This window comes from Malurus melanocephalus, unplaced genomic scaffold (genome assembly GCF_030028575.1).
Source record: "Malurus melanocephalus ecotype Western Australia unplaced genomic scaffold, MMel_1.1 scaffold_425, whole genome shotgun sequence".
NCBI lineage: Eukaryota > Metazoa > Chordata > Aves > Passeriformes > Maluridae > Malurus > Malurus melanocephalus.
In genome coordinates this window covers 479,164-491,328 of record NW_026623657.1, presented here as the reverse complement: position 1 = coordinate 491,328, position 12,165 = coordinate 479,164, and the positions used below count along the sequence as shown (strand labels likewise).

Genomic DNA, 12,165 nt, shown 5'->3' with positions numbered 1-12,165 from the left:
AAAGACAGTCTGAATAAAAATAGCTGCTGCGGATTTCTTTTGGTCCAGTTAGTGTGTTAAGTCACGAGTTGTGTGAGGACTCAGGACTTTTGCTGGGCGGAGACGCCCTTCCAGTAGTCTAAGATGTCGTGAAGATCCTCGTCTTTGGCAAACTGGACCTTTTTGCGTAGGGCGTGGCCGGCTGCCATGTACTCCTCCTCGTCTTTGTGCCGCTTGCGGTTGAGTTTGAAGCGCTCCCAGATGCTGTGCGATGGTTTGCAGGTGTACTCCGGGCTGGAGGTGTAGCTCAGGTTGTGATACTGAGGCGAGAGCTGGGAGTAGGCCAGGTCTCTGGGGCGAGGACGGGTCAGAGGCTCCAGGATGGAGGGTTTCCTCCCGCCCATGCTGTCGTGCTGCTCCCCGGGGTGCGAGCTGGGGTACGAGTGCCGGTGCTCGCTGTACTGGCGGATCTTCTCCGCCTCCGCCCGCAGGATGGCCGCGGCCGGCGTCACAGTGAGGATGGTGTCGGTGGTGGGGGATGTCTTCTCGATGTATTTGGCTTCGGATTTGTGGCCCGATCCCTCGGAGCGGTAGGACCTGGGGCTCCGTATGGAGCCGCTGGAAGAGGTGCTGGAGCGTTTGGGGGCGGCCTCCATGCTGTGGTGTCGCTGGAGAGGGTGGTTGTAGCTTTCCTTGTAGACTGGGGAGAGGAATCCGTGCTTGCTGGGGATCTGCTCYGATAAGAGCACCAGCTGCGGCTCCACCGTGGAGACAGCCCCCGATTTCACCCCTTGGAAGGAGGTGGACTCGGATTTCAAGGCATCGATGCAGTTGTTGATGATCTGGTTCACCTTGTCCACCTCCTTGGCGATGGTGGAGATCTCAGCCACGGAGCCCTGGGTGTCTGGCGGCAGGGACAGCTCGCAGTCTCGCCTCTCGGGCTGCTCACCCGTCCTCACCTCCATGTAGTTGCCCTTGGTGGCCTTGGGGGTCTCGCTGCTGTCAATCAGCTTGTACTGCTCGACCTCRCCAGCGGAAGGAAGGTAGGGGATGCGGGTCACCGTGTCCCCGCCCAGGATCTGTCCCTGGGACAGCTGGGTGATGCTGGTGGTCTCCATTTCTGGCCCGTACTTCAGCTCAATGATGGTTTTCTTCATGCTGCCCGCAGCCTTTTTGTGCTTCTCCTCCTGCTGGCGCCTCTTGCGTAGGCAGTAATAGACCACGCCCAGGACAATCACCATGCCGAAGAGACAGCCCAGGATTGTCATGATGTAATGGGTGGCAGTGGAAGGGGTGGGCACCGGCTCCTTGCGGTTGGGCCTGGTGGGGGTGATGGTGACGCAGGTGTGGTTGTACTTGGAGTACTGGTGAACAGAGACCACGCAGTAGGTGTAATCTCTTTGTGCTACTAGGTTGCTCACGGTGATGTTCTCCTCCTTCTTCCTGAGCTTGGTGATCATGGAGGAGAAGCCGTTTTCGAACTGGGAGAGGATGTACATCTTGCTGAAGGGGTAGGGGATCTGCACGGTGAGGACGGCCGAGTTGTGGTTGAGGTGCTTCACCTGGATGTTGGGGCGCACCTCGGTCTCGCCGATGGGCGTGAAGAGGGAGAACTGCGGCGTCGTGCCGTCGCCCGAGGAGCACTCCTCCTCGGAGCAGGGSCCTTCGGAGGGCACCGTGGTCACCTGGTACCGGGGAGGGATRAAACGAGGGATCACAGTGTAGGAGCCGCCAGTGCAAAGGGAAGAGAGCATGCTCAGAGCATTGCGGTAGCCAGTCCGGCCTTGGCCCAACAAGTAGTAGCCCATGTAGTCGGGCGGGGAGTCGCACTGCATCCGGTCGTAGGTGCGCGTCATGTTGGTGAAAGCCTCCAGCCACTGCAGGAAGCCGAGGAGCTCGCAGGAGCAGTAGAAGGGGTTACTGTAGAGTTCACACACGGAGAGCTTGTTTAGGCCCCGGAAAGTGTTGCTGTCCAGTCTCTGGATCCTGTTCATGGACAGGTCAATGTTCACTATGTTGGGGCACTCCCAGAAGGCATTGGGGGTGACGGTCTCGATGAGGTTGGCCTGGAGATAGAGGTACTCCAGCTTCCCCAGGCCCCGGAGGATGCCCTCGGTGAGGTTCCTCAGTCGGTTGTAACCCAGCTGCAGCACCTGGAGGTTGAACTGTCCTGAAAAGGCACCGTCCTCGATGTAGGAGATCTCGTTCTTCGTCAGGTTGAGGTATGTCAGGTTGCCGAAGCGGCTGAGCGAGGCGTACTGCACGCTCTTGATCTTGTTGTCGTTCAGCCGCAAGTCCACGATGGTGCTGTTGATCTGCTGGGGGATGGACTCGTAAGGGGGCTGGTTTTGGCTGCAGATGGCCAACCAGACGAAGCCCTTGTCCCCCTCGATGAGCCAGCAGTCCGCCCGCACCCCGCCGGCGTGCAGGAGAGACACGGCCGCCACGCACATGCACAGGGCTGGCGTCGCGGCCCACCGGCGACCTGCCATCTGGAAGGGCGGCACCAACAAGGGGTTCCTGGTCTGCTGGAAGCGGGGAGCAGGACAGGGGGCCGGCAAGGTGTGGGCTAGTGCTCCTCGGGCAGCTTAGCTCGCCTCTCCCTTCTCCTCATGGCTCGGAGASGGGAGGGAAGCGGCCGTGGAGAAAGCGGAGCTCGGTGGCCACGGGGCTCGGCAGCCGGCAGCCAGGGGCTGCTACCAAGGCCTTGGTGGCTGAGGCCGGTGCCACATCACCGGCTCCCTGGCATCTCGAGGGGCGAGTCATGAAGTTAAGCGCCCGTGCAGAGAGGCTGCTCAGCTTTACAGGCAGGCTTTCCTCTCATTTTTTACAGTACTTCTCCTTGTTTTCTTTTTGCTGCCCATGGCGGCGCCRGTCCCCATCTCCGCGTGCCTCAGTGCGTTTGGCTGTCTCCCCGCTCGGTCCCTTGGCTCACCTGCTCAAAACAAAACACAAACACAAACTGAGCAGGCAGGAAGGACATTCAGAGGTACTGGAGATCCACCCAACTCCCCTCGTAGCTGGGCCCTTGCCTTCTCACTCTGGCAACCACCTTCCAAGGATCCTTTGATTTATCTGGCTGCCACCAGCACCATTTGGCAGACACAGGGAGGTGACCACTGACCACTGGGGTCACCCTCTGAGCTCTCATCCCATTTTTGGCAGTTGAGAGACCAACACACATCCAGTGCACCGTTTGTCTGACCTATTTAGGTGTCTACCTCRGGAGGAGAGGACTGATGCCCCAGAAGTGTCTGTTCCTCTCCGCGGAGAGCAGATGAAGTCTAGACAAGTCGCTCTGATGTAGATTTGATGCTGCAGCGTTTTGCTGAGGGGAATCCTGGCTGTCTCGTGTGCTGGTGTGCGYGGCAGCAGTGCCCACAGGAGGGGTGCTGGCCGAGGACAGCGTGTCTGTGCCTGTGCTGCCATGTGGCACCTGGGACACAGCCCAGCATCCAACACTGTCCTGTTTCTGGGAACCCAAGCAGTTTCAGGGCACTCTGCAAAACCCACGGGTGTGATTGTGAGTGACCCAGTGTCTCTGTCCTTTCCCCAAGGCCTCTCTCTCCCTCCTAGGTGAAATAGTGCAGAGGTGGGGAAGGCAACAAACATTCAGAAACACAACAAAAGCGTTTASAGAGAATGGGACAAGACCTTCCCTCCCCAGCCAAGAACAGCTGTTTGAAGGCAATGAAAAGTCTTCATTAGAYGCCTCACTTCCCACAGAAAAACTCATTCCTGGCTCACATCTTCCATTTTTTCCCCCCTARATTTTTGACTAAGCATAAATATCCACAGATAGCTCTTACTTCCTTTCTTAATTTCTTAGGGAAATAGGAAGGCAAAAGTGGAGAGGTGAGAAATGCAAAAGCACCAGCATCTCCTGGGTCATGCTTTTCCACAAGATACTGAAAATATCATCTGTGRATGCCTCTACTGCCAAACAGAACTCTGGGCTGGTAGGATGGATGCARTGAGATGTTGTGGCAGACATGGAGTTGCCAACAAATGGGGAGAAATCATCATGGCCTATCTAGAAAAATCCTTGGAACTTTTGTTGGGAATGGGAGCTCTGGTCATCTCCCTTGTCCAAGGGCAGGGAAGACATCCCCAATACTCCTTGAAAACAAAGAACTGGAGGTTTCGTGGGAAGCTGTGAAGGAGAMAGGGTCACATCTTACATCCAAATTGTCTTTCATTTAATCTGAAAAACAGTATAAACTCAGAAACAGTTTCCCAAACCATTTCACTGTGCCCAGGCAGTGAATGGACTGCTCTTGGTGCTCCATACCTGAAAATCATGTGAGGCTGATTGTTTAGAGGCAGATGCCATACTCTGACCCTCGTCCCAGAGAAACCAAATTCTTTTCCAGCCACATTTCCAGGGGCTGGCAATACCACAGCACCCTCCAGGCAGGGGAGGAGACTATTTCACTGCAGAGATCCCTGTTCACAATTYAGTTTACACCTTGGTAAACAGGCCAGTAATAATAATAATCAGTAAAACAGTTTATTTGGTTGGATTGTGAGCAATGAGTCTGCTCCCTGGTGACAAATGGGCTTTTTTTAGATGAATAAYAAGACCTTCCCTCACATCAGCTCTCTGCACAGGAGATTTCCCAGCCATCCTGTCCACCTGGTGCTGTCACTGCCCTGGGATGCTCTGCCAGTGCCTGGAAGGCCATTTTAACACAGCTGAGTCCTTGGAGCCACTGAGGAAGGGAAGAGGGACCACACTCCCCRGGAGATTGCAGGTGAGTGCCCCCCTTGCCACCCCCACGGCGAGACACGGGCTGTAGTGCCAGACTCAAACACATCTGCTGCTGCATCCCTCTGCTGTCAGACAGCTCAATTAACCTCCCTGCACTCCAGCCTCCTCTTGGGTACCAGGAGATAATGATAGCACTTCACGGGGTGCTGGGAGACTGCAGAAAAGTGCCCTGAGCTCCTCTGCTTGGGGTGAAAATSCTGGTGCTGCAGGTGGGGATTTTCTCCTGTGGCACAGGGTGCAAAGTGGTGTCCAGCTCCTCCTGTGCCCTGTGGGGAGGCACAGTGCCCCTRAGGTGTGGGAGGAGGGTATTCCTGGCCTGCAGAGCCACAAACAGTGCCTGGCTCCATCTGTCCCTTCGGGATGGCACAGAGGGAGCTTCCCTTGCTCCCTTTCCCCCTCCACAGACCTGAGGATTCCAGGCAAGGGAAACACTCACCTGCAGCACATAGGGATGCATTTTGGCAGATTCCCTTCTTCAAGCACTTGTTCTGTCTCCTCTATCTCCCACTGTGACCCAGCCACCCTGTCTGGGCACCCCTGTGTTTGGGGATGCTCTGCAGAGCCACAGCAGCCTTTTCCTCACAGAGGAAGGTTTGTATCACTCCTCCCATGTCAGAGGGCATTGGTGCAGTGGGACCATCCCCTACAGCACCCATGTGCCTCCCCATCTAACTGGAGGAGCTGGGGATGAAGAAGAGCAGCAGTAAATGACTCAAACATGTTCACTGAGGCTCCCACTGCATGTTTTTCTCTTCTTTCCCATACGTTGCCTATCAGCCAAGTCCTTCCCAACAACAGAAAGGAGAAATGGCATTTTATCAGCAGCCYGAGTTTAATTTCAGCTCATTAAAGCAAGCAATTTGCTGGTTTATTTGCTTTACAAAGTGTGAATAAAATGACAGCATTAAGGAGATGCGAGAGAGGAAAGAGGGGCTAATCTCCCTTTTTATTAGATTGCTGGGACATGACTGGGAGTGGAGTAGTGGGGCCTGTTGCTCTGCACAAAAGGTGTAATTGTTCATCTTGTTGGCTTCTGAGAGCCTGTGCTGGGTGTGGGTGTGTGCCTGAGTGACACCAGCACCAAGAATCCAGCAAGGATCTGCCTGCCTAACTCTCCTGCCTGCCTGATTTATCTTTTCCCAGCTGTCCTGAGTTTATTCTCCTRGTAACACAACTGCACATCACTTTTCCCAATCCTCTGAAGCCCCCCAGAGCTGCCTGAGAAAACCCAGGAATAAACCAAGGGAACTCTCACATGAAAAACAACCAGGAAAAAGGAAATGTGGGGGTCTCCTTCACTGCTGGAGGAMGAAGCAGAAGGTAGGAATGAAGACAGAGTGTGGAATAACAATAGAAATTATAGAATGATGGATTAAATCTCAGTCAGAGATACCTTAAAGTGTGGCATCATGGTGACAATGACAACAGGCCACATCTGTGACAAGGCCATGGTGGCCACCCAGGAAATGCCATTCCTGCAGTCACTGTGCCCTGCAGACACTGCTGTAATTCCCTTCCCTTCTGCTCTCAGGAGGCAGAATGGTCTGACCAGCTGAGATGAGGGTGGGTTTCTGTGGCTAGCAGAGGCCAGCAAAGGGCAATGACAACTCCCTCATCCTTGCTCCACCTGCACGGTGCCTCTGACACCCAGGATCTCTGCTGGAACCCAGATCCATGCTTCTCCCTGCTAATCCTCAGCTCTGACTGTGATATGCTCCCCTCCTACCCACATCTGCTTCTCCAGCCCTGGTTCCTGCCAACAACCCGGCAGCAAAGAGGGATGGCTGGAATTCTGAGATGCCCACAAGGCTGCAGCCTGCACTGGATGAGCAGCAGCATCCTCCTCCTGGCTGAAAACCCACAGCAAGGGAGGTGGAAAGGAAAAGAAAAAAAAAAAAAAAGCTTCAAAAACACTGCAAGCTGACTGGAAAGTTTTTGCTTCCATTTCCCAACTAATGGCATCTGAGAAAATTAAACCAGAGCAGCAGCTGCAAGGAAGCAAACAAAGCAGCCRTGGGGGCTGGGAAGGGAGCTGGCACTCCATTCCTAATTTTGTTATTSCACTGAATGAGTTATTTCAAAGTGTGGATTACATTTACTGAGGGAACACAAGATTACCATGTGTGTGCRTGTGTACACACACAACTGTGCTCTTCTCCTCAGCATTTCTGCATCTCTGGAACTTCCTTTTCCTCAGATGCTCCGTCTCCAGCTTCTCTTGGATCCCCTTGCACAGTCATTTGGGCTGTTTCATCAAAAAAATGATCCCCACTACGCAGAGAGCCAGAGAAAAATGGGAGTGGTGAGTGTTTAGTCACTCAAAAGGTGAGGAGGGATAACACGCACCAGATTTTAAAATGAACCTTGACTCTTCACCATGTGTAAGATTATTTGAGGAGGCAGCTCCAAGATGGCAGGTAACAATTTTACTAGTGACAAAATCTCCCCTAAATGGCCAGTGTCCATCCTGTATGTGTCAGCTGGGGATAGGAGCCTTCCAGGCAGGTTTATCTCCTCCTTCATATTCCTGGTCTTTGCTCCATGACTCCTGCTGGATGCAGAATCACAACCTCCCTGAACAATAAAGAKGCTCAGGCCTGTAAGATTCAAGTTCATTTTATATCCAGACATCYTGCTCCTTGTATCCTTCACTGACAGGGTTTAGGCAGCACTTTGTGCATCCCAACCTTATTCCCAAATGCCTCACAGTGTTAGATAATAGAGTTCTCCAGTCAATCCTACTCTCTCTCCTGCCATTATTTATTATTTAAGAAAAACAGGCAAGGGAGAAGAGATATATTTTCCACTGAGGTTTGAGGAGAGATTAAGAAGGAATGAAGCAGAGAGGTGAAGGGGAGGCTGACAGTGAAGTGCCCAGCATCCAGGAGAGCTTTTACTGACACTCTGCGAGGTCACAGACTGTATGGCAAGTATCCAGGGGGAAGTGATGGCAGAGATAACATTTCTGGGAGACACTGGGAGAAACACAGAGAAATGACACGCTTGGTCTCTGCACAGGGACATCAGWATTACCAGCATATCAACACTCACGTGCTCTCTATGGTGCTGGGGACAAGCTCTCCTTGTCCTGCTCCTATTTAAACCTTGATTGGAAAAGGTATGATCTTTACTGGAAGTTGATATTTAATCCCATTTAATTTATCAGTAAACTTGAGTGCTGCAGTGTCTGAAGGGAGCCCTGGTACCTCCAAGAGCCAGGATCAAACCTGAGCTGCAGCCTGGGAACAGCCAGGACAGACCTGTTTGCACAAACATTTTTAAGAACCTTCTGTGGTACAGCAAGACAAATTCTGGTTTCAAATGACAGCATTTTCGAGACAGGTTAACTCTTGGGATTTCAGAAAATAAGACTATTCTGCCGTTACTCAGCTGCAGTCTGAARTCATTTACATCCACCTCATGCTGCTTTAGTTCCCAGGGTCTGTTGAGATGACAACCCTATCTCACACTGCTGTGGGCTGCTGAGCACGAGCTCTGCTGAGTTTAAGTAAATGCATAAATGATCTTCTTGGTGAGCAACCTCTTAAGCCCAGCTGGGGTACCTGAGAGTTAAAGCAGCCTTCCAAAACATCAGCACGAGCAGTGGTGAAACGTCAGCCCTGACAGCACAGTGGAGCCCTCAAGAAGCTGAGCAGAGCGATGAGAGRGGCAGAGTTAGAGGAATGTGAAGARGAAGAARATTTTAGGGGATGTAGAGAAGARAGAKCTSTGATCAGGTGCGACCCTAGCAATAAAAAAGGTGTGTTTCCATGGGAGAAAGGCTGGTACTTGCCTGGTGGGATTTTTCCTTAGAAACAATCAGACTGAATCACAGCTTCATTACGGTATGGTTATGCTGAGGGCAGGCTGGGGAGAAGCAGAGGTCTGGTTTGGAAGCAAGGCTCCCATCTCGCCCTGTAAACAGTGCTGGAGATCAAAGGATGCTTTTCCAGCACGGATGCAATGGAGGGAGCCAGCCCCACGCTGGTGCTCCTCAGCCCTGACAATCCGAGCTGAGCCTCATCTCTGCTGCATTCTCAGCCTCACTCAGATCTCTGCTGCTCTTTGGAAAAAGCTTTCACTGCTTTCATTCATTAATTTATTTTTGCAGCAGGCCCACATAGCCCTTTGCCTCCCAGATGGGAAAACCCACTTTTACACAGGGTGATGGATCTGTGAAATGGTGAGTTTGTTAGAAATTATTTTTAGAGGTGCAAGTGTCTTGTTTGCTCTGATTTTTTTTGTGGTTGTATTTGCAGAAGAACACTTCCCCTTCAATCCTGCACTGCTCTCTGGCCAGTGCAACATCACAGTTTCCAGGAGAGCTGTAGGGTTGAGTGTTGAGAGATGGAGTAGAAAATATACAGCTCCTGAAGGGCTTCAWGGTGATGATCTGTGATCTCTGAGCACAGAACAGAACTCACCTTTCCATCAGCACGTGTGCTGCACACAGGAATTGTTGTCTGTGCTGCAAAAACCTCTCAGACTCGCTCACCTTGGAGTCTGGCCCTGCTTTTCTGGTTGGAGATTTTCAGATGTCTCTTCCAACCCAAGTTATCTTGTGATTTCCATGACCTCACTCCTGTCCTCTGGAGCTGAGGAGCCCAGCTAAGGCTGGACCCTCTGGCTATCCATTTYCTGAAGGGGGTTTCTGCCCAGATATCTCTAGATCTGGCAAGCCCCAGTGCCCTACAAGCCTAATTTTAGCTCAGTGCTGCAGGCTGGCTTCTTGTCACGGGCCAGGAGAAGGTTAATGATCATCTGGGCAGCCCTCCAAAACCAATCTAATGTTTATTCAGGATAACAGCATTGCAGAGGAAACCAAGCATGACCACCTTTCCACGCACAGCTTACCCAGGTGCCTCTGCTGGARCAGCTCAGCTTTGTCTGCTCTTGGAGGAGACCCTTCCCTAGGTCAGCTCAGGTCCCCATCAACATTTCCAACCCTGCCCTCTTAACCCAAACAGATGCTGTGTTTTTACAGAAAAACACTTTACCAGCCTGTTGTTTCAGCAGTGGAAATACGTGCTCACCTTTTTTTTTTTTTTTTTTTTTTTTAATAGGATACTCCTCATAGGAGTAAATACTAATTTATTTGGGTATCTGGGAGTAGGGCCAGTGGTCCCAGCCTGGTGGTGGTGGTGGCCTGGATGTTGCATGCAGGTCTGGAGCAGATTAGCACATGAGGAGTCATAGGGATGTGAGACAGCAGTGACTGCACCCTCTGGCAGAGTGCAGAGCCCACAAGATGGTTGTGTGTGTTTATTTACCTCAGCTGCTCTTTAATGGCTTAAATTCAGCCACAAATTACAGCTTTTTCTTCCCTCCACCAAAGCCCCTGCAGTTATTCCACCATGCCTTTGACACAAGGTGAAAGGATGTGCCATGGCTTTATCTCAGCAACACCCTGCACCTTTAGGGAGGTGAGTACTCTGCTTTCCTGGGTTCCCTTGGGACCCTCAGGGCTCCATGAAGGGATTTGGGATCAGCTGTAATGCCTGAAGGCCTGAGATGTTCTGTGCTGAGAGGAAGATTCTCYTCCAGCAGTAAATGCTCACAGACATACACGGCCCAGGAGAGCCCTTGATGCTTCCCTCGGGGTGCAGGAAAAATTGTTCTGGTAGCAAAAAGTGTTTTGTGAGGCAGCCCTGAGATTCAGGTACTGGCTTCACCATCCCAAAATAGCTGGTTCTCACTGCCTTTGCGGGCATGCTGAGAGGCATTGTGAGAACATCTCTTTAGTGGTGTCCCTGGAGAACACTGGGAATGTGCTTCCTGCTACCTGAGATGGCCAGGGAGATGGCTGGGCAGCCAGATGGTGTGCAGCTGATATTAATGTCTCATTTGATTATGTTTACAGCATGATTAAAAGGCTCCTGGATTCCTGAGCAGGTATCTTTATTGTGCTAAATCTAAACAGAATGAAGATACCCCACTATGGGCTTGGCTGGTTGAACAGGGTGCCAGGCAATGTTTCCCTCAGGACCAGCTCATCTCTCACTGGGGTGTTCCCACACATTGARAGGAACAAGCAAAGCCCATCTTTGCCCATGGAAATTACTCAGCTCCAGGTATGAGGAGACCTCTGGGTTTCATTTATGGGGCCAACAATCCTAAAGCTCAACCATGCAGCATTTTACCCAAAAATGTGTGTGGCCAAATGCAGAGAAGCTTGAGAAAAGCAGGTTGTGCACATTCTAGACTTCAGGAAAAACTGTCAGGACCATGGTCAGTGCTGAGCTGATGGTGGAAAAGCAGCAGCAGGAGCTATGGGGTTTTAGCAGCACACAAAACCCTTCCTCAGCATCCTGGCTGATCCTCAGCAAAGTCCCGGGTCACTCTCTGCTCCTCTGTTTCCTTGCTTGTCCAGAAGATATGAAGAGTGGAAGGAAATTTTGGAGACCAAGACAACAGGAGCAGGGAGCCGTGCCAGCATTTGAATTGCCCGTCCTTTTCATAAACATCTCCTGTGGAGGTTACCCAAGTGAACCCAAAACACCTACCTTCTTTGGAGGATTGGAGTTTATTGTTAATAATCTACTGCTAAAAGGGTAACATCTGTTTTGGACAAACTGTAATGAGATTTAAACCCCAGGTGGAGGGAGGACTTCACAGTAATAAATGACTTTCTGTATGTCTAAATAGTTTTAAWTTTTTTTCTGGCAGAAAATAGCTGCTTTTCACCTCAGGCTTCTTTTTTTTTGCCAGCTCTTTTTTTGTTTAATGATTGCTATTAATTTCCAGGGTGGCAGATGGATTCTAGGCTGGCATAGTCTGAAATGAGGAAAAACAGCCTGTGAAGGTGTGAGCTTGCCGTGGCTGTGAGCACAGGTCACACAGGCTGGCACRATGCCACGTGTGCCAGTTTGCTTCCCAGGGGAACAATCGCTTCTCAGTACCTGCTCCCCTCACCCCCATGGGATGTTTGAGCATCTCTCAGTCATAAAGGAAGGTAAATTAACATTTCTGGTCACTGCTTACAGCTCTGCCTGTTTAGAGCTTCATTTAGTAAAGCTGCTGATTTCAGCAGGGGTTCGGGAGGAATTCAAACCCGCACCCAGCACTTTGCTAAATCCAAGCTGGAGTGAGCTGGAGAGCAGCATGTGGGTTCCAGAACATGGCTGGGTGCTGCTAGGTGATAGGATTCCTCATTGGGCATGAAAAAGACATTTTTTAAATGCTTCTCCTGTGTTATCTGGATTTTTTTTTTCTTTTTAATAGTGTGGGATGTCCCAAACAGACAGGCAATCCTTCTCCATCCTCAGGCTGTGGCAGTAAATGCCTGCTGTTGAACCCAGCACACCCTGCCAAGCTCCTATTGCCCAAAGGAAGGCTTTCTTTATCCTCTCTGCTGCCTCCTCCTCCTCAAGAAGGCTGCAGAACTAATCCCCAATTAGTGTTACAGTGTGCTGGGG

At 51.4% G+C, this 12,165-nt stretch overlaps 1 protein-coding gene across 1 annotated transcript in view; it reads right to left on the bottom strand.

Annotated features, from left to right (window-relative positions):
* Positions 1–6: 6 nt before the first annotated feature.
* ELFN1 (extracellular leucine rich repeat and fibronectin type III domain containing 1) overlaps positions 7–12,165 on the bottom strand; it is a 52,682-nt gene continuing 40,523 nt past the window's right edge. The window contains exon 3 of the mRNA XM_057379858.1: positions 7–2,914. Within this exon, the coding sequence (XP_057235841.1) occupies positions 81–2,471 (2,391 nt within the window). The 5' untranslated portion in view covers positions 2,472–2,914 and the 3' untranslated portion in view covers positions 7–80. The remainder of the gene's footprint in view (positions 2,915–12,165) is intronic.